Below are 25,171 nucleotides of genomic sequence, written 5' to 3'. Positions count from 1 at the left end.
GGATAAGGGGACCAGGCATGGGGCGGGACTGCCTTGGAAGCTGAATCTGCCTGCTGGCTGCTCGCTCCCCCTAATGTAACCCCTTCCCTTTCGTGCAGTACTATTGCTGTAAGAAAGATGACTCTGATGAGGAGGAGGAGGAGGAGGAGGAGGAGGAAGAGGAAGAGCCCGACCTGGCCACGCACTCGCACCTCGGCACGTGCAATGCCTGCAACTCCCGCATGGTGGATGGCCAGGGCAGCCCCGCGCCCCCCCCCAGCGAGCTCAACCAGCACGGGGCTCACAACTACTGCCCGACCTGCTCCCCCTACGGCTCCCCCTTTTACATCCGGACTGCCGACATGGTGCGCAACGGGGGCGAGAGGGTCACCTACACCCCTGCGTGCTACAAGGAGATGGGGCCGCCCATCAACATGGCCACCCTGCAAAGCTACCCGGTGAGCCGCCACGGCCTCCTCCGCGAGAGCTTCCCGAACCCGCGGGCTATCAGCACGGAGGTGTAGTCACCATTGCCACTAGCACAGGGTGTCCCCAGCCGGCGCCCGCTCGAGGGAAGGGGCTTTTTACTTGTCTTTGTGGGGGGGTTCATGCAGAGAGGACCCCGTAAGCCCAGCCCGAGACCAGCACGAACCGCCCGGCACGGCTAAGCTTTACGGGCGAGAAGACGAGAGAGACCTCGAAGGGCAACATTAAACCGGCCACCTCCGAACTCATCATAAGTGTCATTATTATTCTACTCTGTCTCCTGAAGGGACTTGTCTAACGAGGGCTATGTACAGTACAATCTAATTTAATTACCCCAGGATCCTGTGACTCCCCGAGCCCAGAGCGAGGCCTCCGGTGTCCCCACGCAGCCACCCGAGGCGATGCCTGCCGCCTCAGGCACATGAAGCGATGGGCGACCACCTGCGAGCTGCCACCTCCGGCAAATCCCACCGCTGAGCTGGGAATGGCAGAGCTCCTCGGCAACGGGAAAGCAAAGAAGGGAAGATCCGGATCGTCCTGCTCCCCTCGTACTGCATTAGTTGCCACTAGCAGTTAGCTTTTGTGTTCGAGTGTAGGATAGGACACCGTCCCCCACCTGCCTCCGTCTTTGCACATGCTGAAGAAGTTCAAGACATGAATAGATCACCACTGGGGGAGGCAAAGTTGCTCGCAAAACCACTCACCCATGCAAACGGGCACGGGCTGATCCTTCTGCGGCCGAAGCCCCCACTTCTTCTACTCTTCACAGGCTTTCTTAGGAGCGATTTTAACTTGGACCCATAAAAATGGCAAGATTTTACTTACAGGAAGAATTGCATCCCTAAATAACTGCAGTTTTGGTCACCTTCAGCTTTCAAAGCCCTACCCAGCCCACCCTGACAGCTCTGGACAGCCGGACGAAGGTTGGCTTTAGGATGGCTTTTGCTTTCGACAGCAACAGCAGAGACCACCGGGTCATGCGTCCTCCTTTGCGGGGCCCACGACCTCCCATGGGAGAGTGATGTTCAGGTGATCGGGGTCCCCCCCCTTTTGCTTTTGGAAGAAGAGAGTACAAGACCCGAACCTGGGTTCACCGGCACGGCGGCTGGTAATGACAGCAAGTGACTCTGCCTTTCTGCAAAAATGAATGTGGGAAAGTTCCTTCTTCCTCCATAAATCAAATTAGGTGAAAAATTACTGAAAGGACATCTCCATCATTCACGGGCACTTCCATAGCAACCGGTGCAGGACTGCTCGGCTGAGCGCTTCCCATTCACGGCAGGGAGGAGGGACCCGGACAGCAACGATCCCCGCAGCCATGCGGATGTTGTTGGAGGCAATGGCAGGAAATGCTTGCCATGCCTTTGCAATATAGGGTACAACTGCTCAGAAATGTGAGTGGTTTTGGGTTTTTTTTTTCACCACTGCAATTTAGAAATCATCCTGCTGCTCACAGAAGGATTTAGACTTAACCTCCCCATTCATGCACAGAAAATGTAGGTCTCAGCATGGAGGTGCACGCTGCGTGAGCCTCGGATGTTACGTTATCAGGCAAAAGGCTAATTTACACTTTGGACCTGCTCATGCCTTGGCACCTCTGCTCAAACTATCCGAAGAAAAGGAGCCAGATGAACGCCAGTGTGGCGATGGTCCTTGTAACCAAACACCTTGCCCCAGCCCACATTTTACACAGCCTGTTGAACAAACTTTGTGCACCATCTCCCCCACCTCTGGCCCAGAAAGACATTGCATTTCCATTATCCTGAGACTCAGTCTAGCTGCATCTCTTTTAGAGAGTCTCCTTCCGTTCTCCAAATAGCGATAGCAAGTCTTTAAATGCCATCTCACATTAAGGGCAGGCAGGAGGGAAGATGAAAGTTAGCAGCAGCAAAGCACTCTGGATCCCACTGGCCAATAGTCTGTAGCTCCTACTGCTTCCCATCCAGCCAGTACTCCCTGAAAAGATAGTCTGTAACTGGAAAAAAGATCTTGGCTAACTCAGTAAATCCCATCCTTTCCCACTAGAGCATCTGTTCAGCTAGGTCTCCATCCTGCTGGGAGCCACAAGTTAGTATGTCCCGGCGTGACCTGCAGGCTGCCGCCCGCACGGCTCTGCCAGACGGCCCTGCGGTGCCGTCCCCTCGAAGGGCGCAGAGCCAGCTCGTGGGCACGGCGGCTCCCGGCATCCAACTCTACCTCTTGGCACGCAGCAAGGCTTCCCACAGCAATGGCAGCACGCGCTGGGCCGTGACCTCCGGAGGGTGGGAATAACATGGGGAGCTTTTGCTTCTGTGGGTCACCCTTCTTGTGAAAGGAAAGCAACCGCATCGTCATCTTCATCACATGCAAATTAAGCATGACCTGTTGCCTGCTAACGAGGTGCCAAGGCTGGCGAGGCAGTTCCAGAGTAGCTGGATGGCCAAGATGAGGGTAATCCTCACGGCCAACACAACGCCCTGGGCCTGGCATGGCTACAGAGAAACAGGTGAGTCTGAAAGGGCTGGAAACGCAGGAGATGCAACTGTGGGTTTTAAGGTTTTGGGGATGGTGGAGGAACAGGACGGGGTAGGGGCATGGATCCCAGATTTTTTCCACTTCAGATTCCTCCTGTTATTATTCTCTGTCTTTGCTGCTCAGCTATGGGTCCAAATGCAATGTCAGAAATAAACAAGGACTTTGAAATACAAAACAGGAGTGGTTTCTGTTCTTTGGAAGGCAACACAAAATGGGGTTTATCCAGTGCTGCCTGGAAGCTGTACTGGTGCAAGGATTTTTCCTCCCTACCCTTCCTGCTCCTGCTTTCCTTCCTCTTGTGTCCCTCTTCTTCCCTTGCCTCTGGCCTAGGTACATGCATGCCAAAAACACAGTTTTACAGTTTAGCTCTTTATTGTGACACAGAATTTTTCAGTGTGTTTTGGAAATTGCTCTTGTAGTAGAAGAATCTGCAGGGCAGACCAGAGAGACGGCTGCTGTCGTCTGTGCCCTGCTGCGGGCTGGCCTCTGCGCCCCACCGCCTCCAACTAGAGCTGTTCTGACGACAGCAGAGACAGGCTCTCCCAACTCACTTCTCAGTAGCTTTCTAGGAACCGATGGTTTCTCTTGTGTAAAATCCTCTCGGTGGAGAGGGAATGGTGATGACTAAGTCCTAGGAATCCTTCCTCGCTGAGCAGGCTGGTCTACAGGGACTGGCTCCACAGCCAAGCCAAGTGGGGTGGCTTCAAGTGGTAAAGTCTGGCCCAAGGGGGCTCTTGCCCCTGAACTTGGAAAGGAAGTACGGCCTGGCAGCAGTCAGGGTGACTTGAGCCGACACGACCGGCAGCAAGCCTTCCTGTAGTACCAGTGAGAGCACAGCTTCACCTTCAGCACCAGCACACAGTTGGCTGTCGCTTTGTCTTCACAGTCTTCTTCTGGGGAGCAGAAGCATCCACAGAAGGGGTTAAAAAGGAGATAGATGTGCTTCCACAGCAGAGATCGGGACAGAGGAAAGGGCTCCCAAGGGCTGCTCTCCCTCCCTGCCCTGCCAGACATACCTGGTGCCTCTGTGGGGCATGGCTGGAGTTGGCATGTCTGCCTGGCTTCTGGTTTGGAAGTGGGGTCACAACCCTGGGCCAGCGCTTCCCCCTGGTAACACTTCACCTCGCGCAGTCGCACACCAGCACCACACGTCTTGCTGCACTGTCGGGATCGAGAGCAAGGAAAGGGCTCGTGAGAGGCATTTTTCAATTTTTCTGTAGTTCCCAAGTTCTTTCTTCCAGTGAGGCCTCCCGGTCCCTGCTTTGGAGACTGTTCTTGAGGAGGTTTGGGTCAAATCCCACACTGATCTCAAACTTATGTTCCCCTTTTGTTGCTGGAGGAGAGCCTCCCTGAGCTGGGGTTGGGGCAGAGCAAGGGAGGAGTTTGCTTTCAACTCTTTAATGCAACTCGGAATTGTTTTTGGTTTGAGTGTTGATGCTGCGATAGAAGACAGAGAAAATGGCTGCTGCGAGCCAGGCCCAGCTTCCCCTGTCCTCCCATTCCCTAAATGCTCACCAGTTAAAATCAAGGGAAAGCAGGGAAAGGCAGAACATTGACTCCTGGCAGAGGAGGAGACACGGCTGTATTGCCGGCAGGGCAGTGCATGCTCTTCCTTGAGACAATAATCCACATGCTCTAAGGTTTTCCCCAGCTCCCGTGTGCCAGTCCCTCCACCTGCTGCCTGGTCTGCAGAAGAGCAGAGCTCATGGTCCCATCCAGACCTAACAGAGGTCTCGGCAGAACAGGCTGCTAGAAATCCTCAGTGCAGGTCATGCTCCACCAACCACGGTTATGAGGTCTCCTCTCCCTCTTGCCCACCACCCCGAGCCCTACCTGGGACCAGGAGGTAGTGAACCACGTTGAACATGGCCTCTTGAAACAGACAGCTTGCTCCTCAGGTTTCTGAGAGGCCTCACAGCGCTTCTCGGGGTACTCCCTGTACACACCATTCTCCAGGCCCGCACACAAGACAACCCGGGTCTTCATCCCTCGCCCACAGCTGGCATCACACTGGGAAAGAAAACATAATGGCCAGGTAACAAATGATGCTCATTAGCTGTAGAGCTCCAAGATGGCATCCTGCTCAGAAGCAAGGTGCTTAATGCATGTGCCAACACCAGTCTGAGGTAGTGCTGCCCAGGTCACAGGAGCAATAGGTGTCTGCAAAGGAGCTGAATTTCTTAGGGAGCGAGGACAGGAGCTGGTCATTAGTGTTTAGCCAGCATTGGGAATGCCAAATTCACCTTGGCTGGCCTTGAGAGCAGCTACCACAAGGGACCTGGAGCAGGCAAGGTAAGACTACAAGAGGCTGTTTCTGTGTCATTTTATGTGTATCTATGCTGTTCTCAAAAACCGTGTAGCCTATTCGTGTAGCAAACTACATCTTGGAGTACCGACAAGCTTTGCGTGGGCCCAAGGGGCCCAAACTGGTGCACTGCAGGTGCTTTGCATGGACAAGTACTGCTGAGCCCAAAGCTATGCAGGCTTAGCTAGGAGCTCTCACTTTCTCAGGACACCACCGAGAGAAGCGGCAGGAGGCAGGATCTGATTCTAGCTCAGCTCTGCTCCCTGATGCTCATGGAGGCAGTTGCCAGTTTGAGATTTCACTGCTTTGTGCCCTTCTTCACCACAGCAGGGCCAGCACAGCTGGCTTGCATCTGCCCTTAGTCATCTTGTGAACTCATTGCTGATCAGCCAAGAGAACACAGCAAAGGCAAAGAAGCTGGCACACACAAAGGTGGGGAGCTCAGCTGGTCTTTCAGAGTTCGGGTGAGTTTAATAGCCTGGACACAGCTGAAAAACTGCACTGCAGCATTGTTTGTGACCCACACCGTAGGCCAGAGCAGGACAGGGTTACGGGACAGCCATAGGTCCCTAGGTTTAACCAGTTTGTGCTCATTACCAGTGCTGGAGGGAGACTCAGCTGAATGTAGTCAACAGCTATAAAGGGTAGCAAAAGGAAAAGAGGTTTAGCTACGGTTGGAGGGGAGAAGGCTTGGCTGCTTCTCTGGTTTCCTAAAAATCTTCTTCCTTAGCACTTTGTGAAGCTCTATATTGCTCAAGACTTTAAAGACAAAGCCCAAACGCCACAACTGACTCAATGTGTTCCTTCTGGGTGCTCTGGGATTTGGACCAGCTTCTAACAGGAAGCCCAGAGCCCCTAGGCTTTGAGCAACAGAGGGGGAGTAAGTAGACTGGCAGAGACCGATTGCTTGGTAGAACAGGGCACCTGGACCACATTCACTGGGCTACAAGTCCTGAGGCAAGTACACAGTTGTGGCCTGGATGAGACTTCCAGGGCAGGGATCTGGGCTGTGGTTCAGGCTTACCTCTGGCTATTGTTTATCAGAGATGAAGCTGGTTTTGTTGGGGCTTTCTCTTTAGTGGTGGGACCAAAATTTTTTGGGGCTGAGTGCAGGTTCTGGACAAAAGGAGCTCTGCTGAGGTGTCTGCGACTGCCAGCTGGGAGCCAGAGGTGGGAGAAGACAGTTTCCTTAGGACGTTGCTGCCCTCCAATGGAGGTCCCTGGGAAGGCAGCAAATGCCACAGACTTTAGGGTGGTCTTTAGGGTATGGTGGGGGACAAGCTGGAGTATTTATTACTCCTTCCCTCTTTCTGGAAGGAGCTAGGATGAGGGTACAGCTCCTCAGTTGGAGCTCACACCATACAACCTTGCTCCACCAAGGGACCCAGGCTCCCACATCTCCTGTGGGATATGGGGTGGGAAGAAGGGCTGAGGACACAGGGCTGGGCTTGGCTTTACCTGGTCCCACTCCTGCTCCACCCAGTGTGCAGGGCAGTTCTTGTCTCCACACGGATGGACAGCCAGGGGCTTGGTGGCTGGGTCACACTGCGAGTCGGAGATCACTTTGCCCTCCAGGTTGCGACATGCAATGAAGCGGCTCATGCGTCCCTCACCACACGAACCTGAGCACTTGGAGGAATAAAGGGCAGTTAGACACATCAGAAAGCAGGAAGGTGGAGGGGACAGGGTCAGTGGTGTCAGGAGACCTGAGTCCAGAGCCTAGCCCTGCCACTGGGACTGTGGCACTGGATCCCAAGGGTCTTTAGAGGTACATCTGATCAGAGGCTTCCATTCTCCAGGTGCTGTGAGCTTCCCAGATTATTGAATGGCGCTCACCTCACAGCTAATGAAAATTCACAGCATGGAGAGGCAAAAATACAGATTATTCTAGTTTCTCTAGCTTAGCCTCTGCCAGAAGAAAGCCGAAAGAGAGCAGTAGCATGACTGCTCACCTGGTCCCTCCCGCCAGCCCTGCACTCCCTGCATCGGGTTCAAGGGGAAGCAGACCCTCCGGACTCACCGGGCCCCAATCTGAAGTGGTCCAGCGGCGGTCGCAGGGTGGGCCTGTGCATGCCTTCTCACTGCTGGGCTTCTGGGACTCGTCACAGAGGGGTGCCTCCACTGAGCAGCGCACCTCCCGCTTCCTCGTCCCCTGTGTGCCACACCGGGCCGAGCACTGCAATAGCCAGAGTCAGGCCTGGGGCTCAGAAGCAGAGAACAAGGGGGACGAGCAAAGGTGAGGGAGGCAGCTATGCCTTCTCCCATTTTCCTCCTGCTGCACTAGGGGAGAGGGTAAGGGCCCCAGCAGGGACAGAAAAAGGTGCTTCCATCTCTATCTCTGCTGCTTAATTACTTTGGGTCCTAGAGCTCCAACGCTCCAAGACGCTGAGTCCTGGACTGCTATTCAAAGCCACTGGGCAGCTCCACTGTCCCAGTCCCAAGCAGGCTGTGAGAAGTCAGTCAAAGGGATTTCAACTGCATTTTAGCTCCTCTATGTCTCCATGCTGTTTCCCCATCTGCCCTTAGTTAAATCCTTGGGAAGAGGGAGGCAAAGCCTCTTGCTGACAGGGCTTTCATTTGGTCAACGTCCTGCTTGAGAATTGACCTTAGAAAAATGTTTTGCAATGGCCGTTGTTCACTGGGCAATGCCAGAACAGGGGAGCGGTGGGTAAAGGCAGTCCTTGTTTCCCCAGGATGCAGTTGGCCAGGGGCTTCCTCAGCACCCAACATCTGCCAGCCACCTTCCTCCACGCCCCAGACCAGCCCCGGCTGCTTACCTCTGGGAGCAAAACTGCCCTGCTGCCTACCTCGGACCACTCGGAGAGCTCCCACTGGGGCCCACAGGCCTTGTTCTTGCAGGCTTTCCTCTCCATAGGCCTGGCCAGCCCAGCTGACTCACAGAGGTCATCATAAACGGAGCTGTCAAAGCCTGGAGCCAGCATCTTCCAGCAGCGCACAGTGCGGTACTGATAGCCCTCACCACAGGTTCTGGAGCATTCGCTCCACCGGCTGGTCTCCCACCTCCACGAGTAGTCCCCAGGAGAGAAAGCACAAAGGAAAACCCAGGTAAGGGGGACAAGGGACACGCGGTGGCTGGGGAGTGCTGCACGCCTGGGACTCCCTCATCCAGTAGCTACTGCCATCAATCTGCTCATCACATATATGTCTGTGTTAAGGCGATGCTGGTCTTGAAAGCCAACTTTGCCCTTAGCAGGCAATTTAGGCAGCAAATTCCTTCCCTCTTTTTGCTTATAAGGAGACACAAGGGCTTAGCTGTTGAAGCATATCTTCCAGCCCAGAAATGGCTGTATATTTTGAGCAGAAAATTATCCTTACAAAGATATGCTGTCCCCATGGATAGCTGATGTCATTTCCACTCACCTAGGCTGGCAATCTCTCCCTGTGCAAAATTCATGAGTAGGTTCTGGTCGGGTTAGGGCATCGCAGTACGTTTCATCCACTTCTACTCCGTCATACCGGACGCACATCGCATAGGAGGTGCTGATACCTGCTGGGCAATCAAGACCCTCTCTTGGTCAAGCTCCATCAGATCCAAAAGCCTTCTCCCACCATGATTAAATTACTGGAGTGCTCACTGCATCTGAAACTCTACCTGCCATTTTAAAAAATACCAGTATTCTCTCCATCAACAGCCAAAAAGGACCTCACATGATCAGTCACCTGAAGCCAAACCTACCTGAAGTGCACGTGGAGCTGCAGGGGGCATAAGCTGAGACTTTCCACCGATACATGTCAGCCAAGCTAATGTCGTCATGGCCCACGGGGCTCACATCGAACTCATTGCTGTGGAAAAAGGAGGTAGCATGAGCTAAAAATGAAAAACTGCTGCAAACATAAAATACAGTGAATTCCCTCCTCGCTGTCTTTGAAGATGAGAAGAAACCCAGTGTTTCCGCTCTCCACCTCCCCCACCTTGGGCAAGATGGACCACTGATGAACAGAGTGTAAAACCTTGATCCACTTCCTGAATTCAACTAGCAAGGCTGTGAAAAGCTGTGGATCAACATCCTCTGAGAGGAGGCATCATTCATTGTGAGACTTGTCTGTATTATGGTCTTTCAAACATGCAGGTGCCCTCAGCCTCAGTTCATGCTATCACCTCAAGAGGTATGATGTTAGGTTGGAAAGGGGAACTCAAGCAAGGTCCCTCTTATCATATAATGAGGTGGGAGAGTTCCCATGTGGCTTGCTAGAAATGTTTAAAAGTTGGCCCTCGTTTTCCTGCCAAATGTTTATTGAAGTTACATGTTTATGTAAATGTTTATTGAAGAGGCATGTGTGCCCAGAGGAATGGGACAGAAGGGGCGTGATGTGCTGGTAAATGTGTGTATGTGACGTGCTACAGACTCCTGGCCTTCTTGATATAACCACATTAGTGTTGGCCCCCCAGGTCCTTCAGAACCCATTTAAATAGATCCCTTAGAGGTGGGGGCGAAATATATTCTGGGAGCTCTGTGTCAGGCCAGTTGTGCCAATCAGTCTTTGGAGGACACACCATTAGTCAAGCAACTACAGCAGCTGCATGGACAGACATTGGAGAATGGGGACAGCAAGGACAGCAGTGAGACTACCAGAGTATTGGCTTGACCCTCCCTCCCCAGCTAACCATGCTCCTGTTTTGCCCAGGAAATCAAGTGCCACCTTTCAGTGCCAGGGGCTTGCAGAGGCTCTGCCTGGCTGATGTCCGTTGTTGGGCTGGCACCTAGCAGAGGGTTCTCCACAGATGCCATCATGCTGTAGTTGGCTGCTTCCCCCTGACTCCCAGCAAATGCCTCCACCTTCAAGTCCTCCAGTGAGTTCTTACGGGCCGGCGCTTTGTGGAGGCCCTGTGGCCACCGGGCAGTCGTCTCGGTCCACAGTCCTGCCGTGGAGTTCCTCAGGGCCAGCCTGGCTGCCAGGTGCTGCAGCTCCCTACAGAAGGCAGTGTTGTGTGGGTCTCGGTGACACAGTCGCTTGAAGAGACGAAGCCTGGAGGATGCTATGTGGCTGTTCTCTGAGAGCTCGGATCTCCTCATGCTGTATGGAACAGCTGTGCTGATGGAAATCTGATTGAACCTGAGAGCTGGAGGAAAAATACAGGAATGCTTTAATTATCTTGGATGGCTTATACTTCAGCATGTGGTATCTAACAAGGCAAAAACCACCGAGTATTTGGCCTCAAAATCATAAATTGCCAACAGGCCTTAATTGCCCTGACCAGCCTCACACACACTCTCTGCCCATTGCTCAGGAGCTCCATTTAAGCTCAGGCCTGGGCCTTCAGACCTGGCCTGAGCAATGCTGCAGGTGTACTTTATCCCTGAATTGTTGTTTGGCTTTCCCAGATTGACCTCAGATTTGACTTGTCACCTTGCTTCACCTGATGATCACTGGACGGTTGTTAGGACCTGTTGCTGTCACTGCCTTGCTTGCCAAGCTCAGATACCATGGGACTGCCCTGCATGACAGGGCACTGCTTGATCTGTATCGTGGCCACCCTCTCCCAGCTCCCCTTCCCTTATGGAGCTACTGGCCTTTGCTGCTCCCTGACAGTCTCCACCCTGCTATTAATCATCTCTCCCTCCTGTCTGCCCTGATAGTAAAACCACCTTAGATTTCAAGAAGGCCAATGTGGGATGTCCACTTTCAAGGAAGGAAAAGCAAAGCAACCAACCCAACTCTGTTTCTCCACCAATTGCTGCTGCTTCCTCCTCCTCTTCCTCTCCTGCTGTGTTTGCATGGTAGACCTGTCTTATCTGGAAGTCATACTTCTTCTCTTCACCTTGTTCCCAGCCCCAGTCCCGAGTCTGACTGGTGGAGTTGGTCTGGAAGAAATGACTGAAGCCTAAATCTTCATGCCCTTCTCTTAGAGGAAGCTGTTCACTGGTGTCATCTGGAGACAGGGATAGCCATGTGGCATTGAAGTCCTGGGCAGCTCTGGAGTTGGCTGGAATGGGACGGTTCTGGCTGGTATCGGGTAGGTGATGATAGAGAGGTCTGTCTACAGCAGGGGCTGCAGTTCGGAGAGGTGGTGTCCGTGGTACAGTGTAGTCATAAGTTATGTGTGGCATTTTCCCATTAAAGTTATAGTACTGGAGGAAACAAGGAAAGAAAACAAAACTGTTTTTATTTTAAGGACATGTGTTTCCCAGAGACCTCTTCTAGCCACGTCCATTTTGTGATGGATGTTAAGAGAAGATAGCATCCTCATAAATCCAAGAGGAAATCCCCTCCAAGACAATATCTGGCTTCCTCAGCCACCTACACACTCAGGTTTGGCTTGGGAACCAGGTTAATATTCCCTTTGTCTGAGGGAGGCTCACAATTTTAGGACAGGCAAGACAGGAAAGCCTAAAACTAGCTCCTCACATACCATGGCGTTCAGAGACTGGTTAGTGGGCCCGTGAGCTATGATATACTCCAGCCCATCTGAGTTCAGGCTCGAGGGCCGCCGGTACTTGAAGATCGTGCCAGCTACCCTGAAGTTCTGGGGGTTGTCAATGGCAGAGTTGCCGTTGAAGAAGAAATGCCCGGATTCATCTGCAAGTGCTTCAAAGAGAGAGAAAAGGGACAAATGTGATACTCCGTGCAGAACACCAGGGCTGCACTGGCACTGAGGAAAGCAAACAGCTCATGACCAAGAAAAGCCCAACAGAAAAAGAACCGCAGGCCTTCCAGCGTTCATCTTCCACATCGGGTCAGATCAACAGTGTTCAATGCCTGCTGCTTTCATTTCCCTCTCCAACAAGAGCACAAACATCTTCACAACAGGGACTGCCCATAGTGAGCTTGGTTTCCAAATGTCCCTCCTGCCACTGGCTGCTGGAGATGTGGTAGGCTTGGTTTATGGAGAGATGAAGTGCCCCTGTGCTACCCTGGAGGAAATGCTCACAGATAGCTCTCTCACAGCACAGAGCCCTTCTCCCACCTCACAGGCAGCTGAACTGGGACCTCCATGTCCATTCGGTTCCTCTGCTTACCTAGGATGTTTTCTGCTTTCCTGCGCTCAATGATGAGGATGTCCGTGGCACCGGCAGGGATGTTGGTGATGAACACATAACCTGAGGAACAGAACAGACGGTGAGGAAACCCCAAGGACAGAATAAAAAGGTGTAGGTAGGAAAAGCAGCTCGTGGGATAATTGTGTATATAGGAGGGCAGCGCTGCCCTTCAGGGGCAGGACGCTAGGGACGTAAATGCATATTGCGCAGTCTGTGAGCTCTAACCCCAGAGCTCACAGTCCCATTGAGCTGTTCCTCTGAAGTCCCATTACAGATCACCATTACAGGTCTCTAAGGCTCAGTCTGAGCACTGCTGCATTTGGAGCCAGGAAGGAATGGCACAAGTATAGCAGGCTTTAGGTGTGTGAACAAATGTGCTCTCACGCTCTTTCTGGCATGAGCACAGAAAAAGCTTACTAGTGATCAGGGCTGATGCTGAACAGAAGATGGAAAAGACTATAGGTCCCCTTAGCTCCTGACTCAACAGAATTTGTCTCAGGAGTAGCATAAAAATTGACCTTTAAAGGGAGAGGAAATAAGAAGGCTCTGAAAATTACGTGGTTTGGCACCTTGTCTTTCCTGCTAGAAATGCAGGTCTCGTCCAGTCTGTAAGATTTTGTAAGGACTGGAATGGGAGGCCAAAACTGTGTCTGTACTGCTAGAGGGGTTAGCACCATTACCCCTGCTCCAGAAAGGGGCCTGAGTGCTTTTCTAGTCTGGTGTCTGTAGAGAGCGAGGCAGACTAGTGAAACAACAATGTGAAATGATGTTTCAAAGCATCCTCAAACCACAGTTAGTTAATTACTAATGAGCATACCACAGTCTATTCCTTCTGTGGGTGGAGGAATAGGCCATGAGGTTGCAAGGGATGAATCTCAGCCCAGTTTCAGACTGTCCCTCAGCTGTGCCAGCCATAGGACTGGGGAAAGCAGGAGACTAAGTGCAGGCTGAAACAAATGCTGTGACCCTCATCATAGGAGCTTAAGTTTCAAATGAACGCGTAGCACAAATAAAAGAAGATTCATTGATCTCTTCACATTATCCGAGGCAGGCAAGATGCCAAAATCAATAGGAACAAATAGATCCCCAGCTGCTTCCCATTGTAAAGAGATGAAGGGAAACCTTACCAGCCTAATATACAGCACATCAAACCAATTTCCTCTGATGATTAAGTGAAAAGGACAAAATACAGGCATTTAAGCAGGGGTGGCACTCTTCAGCTCTTTCCAGCAAGCAGCTGGGAAACTCCTACTCGCATTCAAGCCAGTCACCCTTCATGCCAGCTGGTGGTAAGAAGTAGCAGGTGAAGTCTCCAGACTGTGGTAGCAGGGAGTACCTATCTGTGAGATTGCCTTTCGGAAGCTGCCCGAGACACGATGGCAAGTGCTGCCGTCCCCTCCACACACCCTGCATCTGTCCATCGTCCGGGGCGAGTACAGGCTCCCATCGCACCCAACTGGCTGCAAAGAACAGAACAAGAGAGGGTTTCCTGGGGCCAACTTATCCCCACAGGTCAGGGTGTTTTCAAGGAAATGCCACCATGCTCTTTTGGTGAGGTCCTGGGGGGGTGTAGGTTAGCTTAGAGTGGAGTAATGAGTGAATCCAACAGCAGCAGAAATTCAGTTGTGTAACTTGTGACCATCTACACTGTGCCCCTGATCCTGGGGCAGGGGCTTGTGCATGTAGGTGAATGGAGTAAGACTTGGGTAAGCTGTTTCGGTTCCTTCTGTCTCTGTATTTAGGCCAATCCTTCTCACTGAAATAATGACATATGTCATCACCCTCCAGGCGATGCTGCATCAACAGCAGGCCTTTCTGAGGTTGTAAGGCACCTCTCTGTAGCACTATATACAACCACCCTTCATCCTTGCCATATGAGGTGAAAAATCAAATGGAAGATTTTTTTTTTTTTTAAATTGGATAATTATGTAAACAAACCTCCAACTCTAGTCTTCTCTGTGCTGGGAAGAAAGTGCTGTCACTCAGTGGGAACATGTGGATTTATATAATTCCCTTTGTGTGCTCCTCTCTGCTCTCCTCTAGCCCACAGGCATTCAAGAGTGAATGTAATTACTTCTCGCCAGGCCTCAGTTTCAATTCCCTGCTGGGACCCCTGGCCTTGCGATGACCAGGAGGTCCAGCCATGCACTTGAACTCCCAATTTCTGTACCACTTCCTCCCACAGCCTCACCTCACACTTCCCATTGATGCAGACCCCTTGATAGGTCCTGTCCTTGCAGGAAGTACCATCCTGTGCTCGGGCCATCAGCTGCCTCTCTCCACTCCGGGTGGTGCATTGAAGGTCACACGGCTTGTTAGAGATACTGGTATAGTCATCTGAAGGGACAGAGGCAGAAAGTCACCAGGCAGATCAAAGTGCTCAGAGGTGGGCAGTGAGGAAGGGGACTTCCCTCTTATCCATACTGAAGGTTTGATATGACCTTGGATGTTCTTGCTGCTTGAGATGAGACCCCAAGGCTCAGATTTTGTAGTAGTAAAGGGGTCATGGTATGAGGCTGCAGCTGGGGACCATGCCTAGCAGAAATGCTTCTTGCTGGCAAACCCTCTTCCTTGCCATACCCTCTCCCCTTTGCAGTGCCATCCCCTGTGCCAGACATGGGAAATCTGTACCAGCAGATCCCAGACCACACATAAATATAGAAGAGCGAGCAAGACCTGTAAGAGGGGTACCGACAGTGTGGAGCTGTGGCCAGCTACACCCCATCCAGCTAAGCAACTGAAGCTACAGATGCAGATGCTCTATGTCCCCTTGGCAGCTAATGGAAAGAGAAAAACAAGTGGGTCCAGAAAGGGTGTAATATCTCAGGTGAGCTGAATCTGAGCCTCAAGGGCCACCTGACAACCCATGTGAAGCAATTTGTCTCGCCTGTGCAGAAAACTGATGGGCATCCTGCTCAGAACAACCCACCACCAACCCAGTGGGAAGCATGCTGGGTGACAGAGGCAGCCAAAATGGTAGAAGGCACAAAGAGCATGAACACCCACTCTGCCAAGATGACTGCTGGTTAGCCAAGACAACTCAGAGAAGCCTGTGTCCTGTCTGCCCACCAATGCTTGCTGATGTAGGATCCAAAACAGGAGCAATGTGGTGAGAGAGGAGGCCTGGCTGGGTAGAGCGGCTCTGTGAAGAGACAGGGAACGATTTCTCCAAAGCAGGAAGCATAGGGAAGCACTTCCAGACCAGCCAGGAGCATCCATCCCTTGTCCCCTGGGACCTTCCCCTTCTTCTGTGTCTGAGAAGATCCTGTGGGTGTTTTCTCACCCTGATCTTTTGTGTGAAGCTGTGAAAACCCACCTGGATAGAGGGGCATCCAGTGGTAGTAGCGCTTCCCAAAGGCTTTGGCATTGAAACTGGAGCACTGCTGCTGTTTGAAGCTTGCTGTGTTGGCTGGGCAGGGCTATGGAGGGAATAAATGTGATCAAAAGCTCCCTATGTCACAGCCATGGTTGTGACAGCTGCATCCTTGGAGGATGAAAATGCCCTGTCCACCCTGGAAGGAATCAGTGATGGACTCGGAGGTGCCATAATACAGGCAGAAAGGCCAGGCCTCCATCGCCAAGGGCCCCTCAGACAGCTGTATTTAACAGTCCTGCAAAAATTACTTCCAGCGAAGGGAAAAGCATACTGGAAAAACCTCCCCCCACCCCACAACAAATATGCTTTTATATCCTTTTCCTCCACCTCTCAGTCCCAGAAAGTAGAGCCCATCTCCCACATCTTCAAAGGCACACCGTCAACCACTCCAGGAGTGGATCATACCCCTTGTCTGCACCCCTCTGACGGCCCAGTCACACCCTGAGTGCTGGTGCTCTTGCAGCTCCAAATGTGACACTCTGAGGCCCACATTGACCAAGGAGTACTGGAAGTGGTTCTCACCTGCTGCTGGCACAGTTGGTAGTGCTTGGCTTGACCAACACACATGGTGCTGTTTGTTCCCTGGGGCATCTGGAGCCTGCAAAGCAGAAAGAAAATGAGCTGGAGGTCTGTGAAGTACTAAGGTATTGAAGATGACAGAGAAGTCAGGCCTGACTTAATGGGGAGAAGCAAGGTAGGCATTTTATCAGAGCAAAGCTTTCTGGATTTAGACTAGCCAACATCTCCTCTGAAACACATTTTCAGTGCTTTTAGGTGGACTGTGATTTTAGACTACTCTTGTTTTGGGGCAGGTTGAGCAGACAGGGAGCAACTGCAGTATCACCACCACTGTGTCCCTTCACCGCTGAGCTCCAAAAGGGTTGATGTGACAAAAGGACAACAGACCCTGATGATCCATCACTCTCATGGAAGCACCCAGGATTTGCAGTGACCAAGGGAGCTGATTTCAGGATTCACTGTGCAGTAGGCAGGGAGATAGCACCTCTCATGGGGACTGGCCACCTTAAAAGATTAGCAGGAAAGGCCTGGTGCCGATGATGGACCAAAACCACGGGAATTTCTCAACATGATGCTTTAGCTCTGGCCAGCAGCAGTTATCCAGGAGATACTGGAGTCCTTGACTGATGCAAAGGCGAAAAAAATTCTTGGAAGCTGGGAAGACGTAGGGAGAATGGCCGAGACCACAGATTAAGGCAATGTGGTCTGTGTAAAGAACAGCAGCAGACAATGCGTTAACAGTATTGGGAACTTAGGATGCACTGTGTAATGAAGAACCCCGTAGGCATATTCAAGCTGGACTGGCTAGGGGTACTGCAGAACAATGCTTTACACGATGTAGGCAAAGCCTAAATTTGCACCAAAAGGCTTGAAAACTGCCATTCCTTTCAGCTGAAGCAGAGGCTGCCTGCAGACTCAGGCAGAAATTGTTTCATGGGCATACTTGGCTCACACTTAAGCTGTTCTTAAAGCTGCAGAAACCTTTTGGCTGGGTTTTATGTTGGGCTTTTTTGTTTTACATTCAGACTTGAACCCTGGAGTAAAATGCCACAGCAAAGCCCTCCCCTCCCCAGCTGCGGACTCAAGGAAAGAGCAGATGCCAAATGGAGAGAAAAATCTCTCCTCTGGCAGCTGGCAAAGGGCAGAAGGGCGGCTCTGGCTGTGCGGGGGTGTGGGACAGCCCCAGGCTCCCTCCCGCCCTCTGTTTCCCACTGCTCTCTCATGATGGCCATGGTGTGCTGGGGAGGCGGAGCAGCGGCAGAGATACTGGCAAGCCCGATTAGCAGGGAGGCCATTACTGCAGCACATCTGGACCCTCACCGTGCTGCCAATCAGCCCACATAAAAGAAGTTTTCTGCTGCAGGAAGGAGAGCAGGTGGGGGTCCTAGTCTGAGCTTCCTCCGCTCAGGAGTGCATTCACGCAGAAGGGAAAGGCGCCGAGTGTGGAGCGGGCAGCCCCCATGGGCTTGCCGTGCTGCAGGATTCCGGCTCTCATTAACATCTTGGGAGTCTGGAGTAGCAAGTTAGTGAGGAGGAGGAGGGCTTGGTGGCAAGGTGACCTGGAGGGTACAGCGGGAGTTCAGGCAGCTGAAGTTCCCAAGCTCTCCCCACTCCCACAAACCCTGTCCAACCGATACCAGGACTGTAGCAGCTGTAGGGGACAAATGGAGATGCTGTCAGGTGACAGCCAGATAAATGATAGAGGGAAAAAGATTTGCAAGCTCTGCAGGGAATAAAGAGGGGAAATTGCTGAGATGTAGCTGAGCTGGCTGCTGCCAGGAGTAAATCAAGTCCCCAGAAGATGTCTGGGAATATGTGCCCACATACTTAGCGCAGGAACTGGCTACAAATCAGGGTTAGGTTGGTCAGGGCAGCCACGGTAAGCGAGGGTTTGTGAAAGAAAAGGGAAGAGGAATACAGTTAGTCTTCTGCAGCCCACAACCCCGTCATCTTCAAGTCTCTCACAGACCCCAAGAGGGGACCAAGCCCTTGCTCCCCATCGGACGAGCCAGGCTGAGTGAGTGACATGTTTGGGGGGCCAGTCGGCTGCCCCACTGCAGCATGCTTCTCCCTCATCAGCCCTCCCCACCACTGCCTGCTCACCGCCTACCCCACGGGCAACAGTCGCCTTCCTTTCTGAGATGCTGCAAAAGAGAGAAGGGACAAGGTGCAAACCCAGGAGATTTGGCCCAAAAATGCAGGTCGGGGCACCCCGTTTCCCCTCTGGTGCTTGAGGCCTGGCCAAGGGCACAGGCTGGGACACAACTCACCTCTGTCGCAAGCAATGCCTCTCTCGGGACATCACGCCTCCGCCGCAGGACCGGGAGCAGGTAGACCAGGAGCTCCACTCTCCCCACCACTTGGTGACTTCTTCATCCCAGGGGCCAGCTCCATCTGCTGCCTCACTACTGTCCTGACAGAAACAGAGCATGGTTAGCTGGAGAACCTGACCCCTCACCACCCCGGGCAGAGAAGGGCCTTCCAAAGTCAGCTCCCCCAGGGAGCACATCACCTGGATGCCTTCTAAACGGGCAGCACTGGGACAACTGTGGCAAGATCAGGGCCCTCTGGGATCATGCCAGGCTCACACATCTCAAAATTCAAATCTCCCTCCAAGACGGAGTTATGCATGGGAAGGAAGATGCCTCCAAGGCCTCATGACATGATGTAGAGAAGGGCTGTCGGGCTGGACATGTGTGACGGTAACGCGTCTGCAGCTTTACCCTACAGCATCGCTCCCAGCCCAGGTCAGATAGAACAGCAGATCATGGCTCATGCTGCCCGTCTGGGTCTGACGCATGGTCAGGAGAGAAGAGGAAGAGCTGTGGTGCTTGGCTGTGCGGAGGCCTGCCTGCAGGAAAGCTGGGGGTACGCATCTGTCACTTGCTGGAGCTGCATTTCAACGAATAAACTTCTCTTTGTGACTAAATCAGCTCAGATCCAAGTTTCTCACCCTCCAACCTCCACAAAAGTCATTTTCAAGAGTGCTTCAGAACCAAAGCCTCCTTCAGTTGCTGTTGTCCCCTCTCTCCATCACCCTACTATGCTCAGAGGATTGCTCCCTCTCCCAGCATACCTTGCTGGGGCTGAGCCTTTAAATTTGGCAAACCTGAGCTCTTTTGGCCCCAACGTGGTCATTGCAGCAGGTTGCTTTTGGCTCTGCCTCCACAGTTCCCAGCAGGTAAGTGATTCTGTGTTTTAGCTGGGTCTTTTTTTTCCTTGCAATATTTTCCTGTTTAGTGTCTGATGGCCTACAAGCTTGCAGGGACTTTGACAAACTAGCCTGTGCAGGAGCTAATTTGCTGTTTACTTAAACACAGCTGTGAATAGTGTTAAATGCAGCAATGAGTTTAACACAGGACAGTGACTGGAAGGGATTTATCAAGCCGAAAATGCTGATAGTATTTCAGTATTAGTAGAAGAAAATGAATAATTTGTGCGTGTGTGAAGTCTGCTATGTTAAAGTAAGGGCTCAGGGAAGTTGTATCAGTGCTACTATCAGCAAAGCATGCTGGTTTGTGGCAGTGGCTGATAGTCCTGTTGTAAAGAACCGGTCTGCAAAACGTAGTTGATGGATGTGAAAGAAAACTCAGTAGGGTTTGCTTATCGCTAAATGTGCTCTGTTCACTATTTTGGTTGACTGTCTCTTGGCTTTATGCTCTTTCATGGTGTAATAAAGCCAGTGTTCTTCATCTTGTAGTGTAATTCCTGCCTGAGAACTTGTTTCTACAGTGTCTGCCAACAGAACATCCTCTGGGCAGAGGAGATGCAGCTGGTTTTATGCAAATATTTTTAAGTTGTAACTTAGCGTCGTTGAAATGTGCATAGTGCCTCTTCTTGGTGATAGTCAGAGCATGTTGAAAGTAACCTACTCTGCTGCAAAAAAGCACCACGTTACCTGATGCTTTACTCTCTAGTGATTACAATAGTTGATTTCTAAAACAATGCAACAGAACTCTTTGCTGTACTTAGATGTTCTGGCTGGAGTTGACTTGCCTGACAGGGACCAAATGCTGTGGCCAGCAGCTGAGTTGCTCAAGAGAAAAACAAAATTTAAAAGAAACAGACGTGTTTTCCAAAATACCTTTTTCTCTTCTTCCAAATGATCATCTCAACCTATTTCCTATGAGAATTTTTGTCTGACTGTATATTATCAGACTGTAAATGGAAATGCTGACTATGTAGCTTCCACATTTACAAAGGAAAGAAACCAAAGGTCTCTTATTATAAGGTATTTTCAGCTAAAATCTTTCCCTGACCCCTTCTGTGCTTCTCTGTGATAAGCATCTCAAGGCCTATGGAGAAAGAGCTCTTCACAACTGTCGGGAAGGAGAATGCCAATGATTTATCTGGTGTATGTGCAGAGAGCTCACCACAATACAGATTCTCCCATAGCTGGGGTAATAATCAAGGCTGGTGTCTTACCACTTCACTGAGTAGTTACATGAGGCACATGGACTGCCTGGAGGGAAGGCATGTGGACCAAAAGCTGCAGTATTTACATAGCTTTTCCCCAGGTGGCAATAAAAATCTGTGTAGCTGTAATCTGCAAGATAGTCCTGCTCCAGAGATCTTACAATCCAAATAGGTGAGACAGGGCAGAAGGGAAACGGATGAAGGGAAGTGAAATAGCTTGTTCTACTGACCCACCCCTGGATATGAAAAAGACTGTGTATTTGGAGCGGTGGAAAGCTGCAGGCTCATTTTTGGGGTTACTGCTTTTGGGTGTCTTGCCTGGATGCAAGGAGACTTGGCATGTGGTGGCAGAGCTGAGGTTTGGGGAAGATCACTGTCTCTACCTTTGTGTGCCTCTTTCTTCCAGTTAGAATAGGATACATTCCTCTCTGCACTATGACTTTCAGGAATGACAGGAGCCCAAATGAAGACTTATTGAAGGATGCTAGTCAAAGAGACTATTTTTTAATAAAATGTGTTCCCCTGTATCCATAAGCCCTGTTCCTGCTTCCTCTCTGCACTGGAGGAATCAATCACTTTTTAAGTAGATTGATTTGGCTCTCAGGTTTTCCGTGACCAAGCTCCCTTGCCAGTCCTTGCCTAGGCGTGTTTATTTTCTTGTGTAAGCAAGGACAACACTGAGCTGTCCCCTTGGCCAGTGAGACTTATGGCGTGACTGCATCCAAGTCCTAGGCCTGGCGATGTGGAGGGGGAACTTCAGGTACTTAGAGCTGGGACAGCTGGTTCCAATCTGTGCTGAATTTATTATATTGTCAGAAATAAATCTGCATTAATCATGACACACAAATGGTTCTTGTTTTTAATTAGAGATACTTGCATTTTCCAAATTTCCAGATAATAAATTAAGGACTGTGGGACAGGCTCCAGATTAGATTAGCTCCTAGCTTTAGGTTCCCAAGCCCCTCAGCAAATCCCAAGAGTTACCTTCTGGCCAAGTGAATCCCCTCCTGCCTCTTCCTTGCAGAAGGAGAAATAAAGGGGCTTTGCAACTCTTTTGCACTCTCCTTGTTATAGATGCTGGAGCTGCTCTAATTTGCACTCTGCTGTAGAATCACAGAAACAGAGCAGGCTAGAAACACTGGAGCAGATGCGCATAGATCCAGTCTTTATAAGGCTGGCTCTGCCTGGGCTTGGGTGAGGGCTTTGCCCAAAGGAGGTAAGAGAGTCAGGTACGATTCCTTAGGTGATGAGGAATGTAAGGCCTAGAATTTACATCTGTAGAAAAGATAGACCATATTCCAGTTCAGCCAGGTGCTCTCTGCAAGAATTTCCCCTGAGGTGTTTGTGGCTTGGCACCCAGTGATTATACAGCTGCAGTTCTTCCTCTCTGAGGCTAACCACGTTATTTCTGTGCCTCTGCACCTGCGCTGGAGGCCATGCAACTGAGTAGGTGAGAGTTGCCTTCCTGTGCCCTTGCTGGGGGGACCAGAGCTTTGAACCCCAACCTGCAGGGAACTTTTCCAGGATAAAACATCTGTCTCCAGATTTGCCAATATCAATGACAGAAACATCAGTCTCTAAGCCAGCATCACTGAAAGCTTTTTCTGTCTAACCAAAGATCCAGCTGCTTCCCCTCTCGCCCCCCCACCAAACAAAGGCTGCCACACACAAAATGCTTCAGCCCTGCAAAGAAGGGTGGGCCTGGACTGACATCCTATCGGATTTCCAGGCGGTCTTTCTGAAGAGCTGAAAGGGATAAAGTAAATTCTCCGCTGACTCTCTGTCATGCTCTAGATCAGCTCTGAGCTACGCTGGGTTTCCCAGAAACCTGGAAATAACTGCAATTACCGTGTCGGTGGCCCAGCCTCCTGTGTTGCTTATTGTTGTGCCTAATCTTGAGATTCATTAGAGCCTGGGTCCTGTAAAAAAGCCGTCTGGGAAGAGAGACCACAAATATGCCTGTCTAGTTCCCTTAATAGAGGAGCTTGGGGGGGAAGGCTCTCCATTGCAGCCTGGCATGCCTTAAGGGCTGGCCCATCACTGAAGGGCTCAGTAGCCGTCATAAACTGTTCTGCTCAACCCTGTCTGAGCTTGTAGGACTACTAGAAATGGCAGCTGAAAATGAAATAAATTCTTCACAGACCTTTTCTGAGGCCATTAACTGCATGTCGTCTACCAAAAATTTCCACGATCCTTTTACTTAAGGGCTTCTCTCTACAGCAAACCACACTACTTACTGAAATACTAAGTAGCTTCAGATGTCTTAATGCCTGGAATGGACATCAGATTATTATCTGGAAATGAATGACCATGTTCAGCTCCCCTGGTTTGGGCTCCCCGTGTCATTCTCTAACTAAAGCTGTGGTGACACACTCTATCACAGCCCTGAAAAAAACAATAGCATTTGCAATTATGCCCTGATGTTTTACAAAAGAATTGGTGTTTGTGTAAAGCTATTTCTCATCCTGTCATTGTTTTATCCAATTTGGGTAGACTAGATAGTTTGTATGAGAGATTCAATGTTGGAAGTAGACACAAACCCACATTTTCCTTAGAAAAGTTTAAACAAGATATTTGAGAAGGAGTTTTCCATGAGGGGAAGGTATCCTGAGGTAAAATGATCAATGCAGAATAATTTTTACGAGATCAGGAAGAACACTAATCTGTGGGAAAATGGTAGCTTGCTAAAGATGTGATATTGCAGCAGATAAGTAACAGAAATCTGGACATACAATGAGGCACAGATGAGAAGCAAATTAGAAAACCGGTGAACAGAAGCCAGTGGAGAACTATCAAGTACTGTTCATAATACTGCCATGACAGAAAGTTCACAGGCAAGTGCTGCACGTCATTACAAAATACTTGATCCGAGTCAGTTAGGTCATTCCCTTCAAGTGGGATAACGCACTTATTCTGGGGCAAGTCGGTAGAAAGGATGGAAATCTGTGAAGGGGGAGAAGGGAGTAACAGGCGGTATGCATGAGAGGCATCTCTACTGCCACGTTTTTCAGGGGCATTGAATGCAGTTAGCCCCACACAGGAAGGAATTTGCTTACCATATCGAAGCTTTCTGTGTCACTCTTTGAATAATCATGTTGTATAAAGAAACGGGACAGTAAGAGGAACTGCAGGTTAATCCCCTTATGACCATTTCACGTGCTGTCTTGCACCAGAGATACCAATCAATACCAGCAACCACATCTGCCAGGCCAACTCGCACCACGCAATGCCTGATCAGAGTGCTCTGCAAGGATCTCCTGGAGTAAGGGAGTCCTCAGGGCAGACCTGGCAACAGTATTGGTGTGCGTTTGTCTTGGGGAGGGCTGAGCAGCCCTCCTCCCAGCCCCGGATGCCCTCGTCTTAGGTGCTGTACAAACACAGCTGCTGGGGGCAGGGAGAACCATGAGCAGCCAAGGCTTGTGTACACATGCTGATGGAGGAGTCCATTCAGGTCAGTCCTAAATGAAGGACATCACATCTCTTTAGCTTGACCCGGCTTGCTCTGCTTGAAGCTTCTCTCTGACTTAGCCCTACAGTTAAAGGATGAACAGGCAGCGATGTATGTGAAGGTAAAAACAACGTGGAAATGAGACTTGAGCTTTAAAATTAAGACAACCCCAGAACAGGAGACGCTGCTGCTCCTCAAACCTGGGTTATCCGCAGTAAAGCTGCGGTGTCTGGTCTTCTCTGTGTTTAAGATAGCTCATGTGAGATTGCTTCACGTCAGCCATGGAGTCTGGGGTGTGGGAAACAACCCAAGACCCTCTTCCTTTAGCAGAGCAGAATCCCTTTAGCAGCAAAGAAATCCGCCTGGGTTCCCCTCGGGGAAACGGGAGCGCCGAGCCACAATGCACGCAATGACCCGTGAAGGCAGGGGCACAACCAGTGTGCTGCAAAGCTGGGATTTCTGCCTCCCCTACCACAGTAACGGGGGCGATTCTCCCAGGCCGGGCCTCGGGAAGGAGAAAGGGACTGGCAGAGGGGTTTCAGCACTGTGTGAAACAAGTGCCACGAGGAAGGCCAGGGTGAGGAGGTCCTTTGTGGAGGAGAGCAGAGATGAGAGGAGTATGGGGCTTCGATGCCCAGACGTGCACCCCACAGTTAGCAGAAAAAGCAGCTGCCTAAACCCATGCCTGGGGTGGCGGGAGGGAGAGGGAAGAGGAAAATCTGTTTGTTTTCTGCCCTAAACTGGAGTCGACCCTCTGCTAGGGATGAACTTGGGGGGCAGCCTCAGGCAAACCCCAACCAGACAAAGGCTTTGCTCCCCCATGGTCCTTCTGGTGATGCTGGGAAGCCTCCTCAGGCGTCCTCACCACCCCTCGTTGGCCTTTTGTTAGTGCCAGGCCACTGGGGAGTGGGCAAAGCGTCTGGTCCTCGGGGTAAATTTGGGGGAGACAAGACAAAACCCCCTTCTCAAGCACCTCAAGACTGAGGAAGGGCAGCGGGGGGACCCCCAGGTCCGGGCTATACCCTGCAGGAACCAGAGACCTGCGGGGAAGGGCGAGGGGTCGCCGCTCCCCTGAGGCGACCGCCCGCTCCCTGCCCCTGCCCCGCGCAGGCCCTGGGCGGCCAGCT

The 25,171-nt window shown here is 51.2% G+C and overlaps 2 protein-coding genes across 2 annotated transcripts in view; one reads left to right on the top strand and one right to left on the bottom strand.

The window, feature by feature from the left end:
* FAM163A (family with sequence similarity 163, member A) overlaps nucleotides 1–503 on the top strand; it is a 1,189-nt gene extending 686 nt beyond the window's left edge. Inside the window, exon 2 of the mRNA XM_009320638.1 lies at nucleotides 99–503. Coding sequence (XP_009318913.1) covers nucleotides 99–503 — 405 coding nt within the window. The remainder of the gene's footprint in view (nucleotides 1–98) is intronic.
* Nucleotides 504–3,753: 3,250 nt separating this feature from the next.
* LOC103914128 (ADAMTS-like protein 2) lies at nucleotides 3,754–18,980 on the bottom strand. Its single transcript, XM_009320734.1, has 18 exons — nucleotides 18,909–18,980; nucleotides 18,451–18,593; nucleotides 16,184–16,259; nucleotides 15,602–15,704; nucleotides 14,477–14,622; nucleotides 13,622–13,745; nucleotides 12,265–12,345; nucleotides 11,658–11,833; nucleotides 10,959–11,376; nucleotides 9,947–10,367; nucleotides 8,982–9,088; nucleotides 8,666–8,792; nucleotides 8,092–8,305; nucleotides 7,305–7,460; nucleotides 6,743–6,913; nucleotides 4,813–4,989; nucleotides 3,996–4,140; nucleotides 3,754–3,872 (listed from the first exon to the last, which is right to left on the bottom strand). Exons 1-18 carry the CDS (start codon nucleotides 18,978–18,980, stop codon nucleotides 3,754–3,756), a joined length of 2,976 nt encoding a protein of 991 aa, XP_009319009.1.
* Nucleotides 18,981–25,171: the final 6,191 nt, after the last annotated feature.

This window comes from Pygoscelis adeliae, unplaced genomic scaffold (genome assembly GCF_000699105.1).
Source record: "Pygoscelis adeliae isolate BGI_AS28 unplaced genomic scaffold, ASM69910v1 Scaffold402, whole genome shotgun sequence".
Taxonomy (NCBI): Eukaryota; Metazoa; Chordata; class Aves; order Sphenisciformes; family Spheniscidae; genus Pygoscelis; species Pygoscelis adeliae.
This window is presented reverse-complemented; position numbering and strand designations above follow the sequence as displayed.

Excerpts from the sequence above, each read along its gene's own strand:
- LOC103914128 (XM_009320734.1), bottom strand. The coding sequence starts at position 18,980 with ATGCGTCAGACCCAGACGGGCAGCATGAGCCATGATCTGCTGTTCTAT. Across the intron at positions 14,623-15,601 it reads CTGGATGCCCCTCTATCCAG|ATGACTATACCAGTATCTCT; the intron begins GTGGGTTTTCAC and ends CTGTCCCTTCAG. Across the intron at positions 10,368-10,958 it reads TGGTGGAGAAACAGAGTTGG|CTCTCAGGTTCAATCAGATT; the intron begins GTTGGTTGCTTT and ends TTTTTCCTCCAG.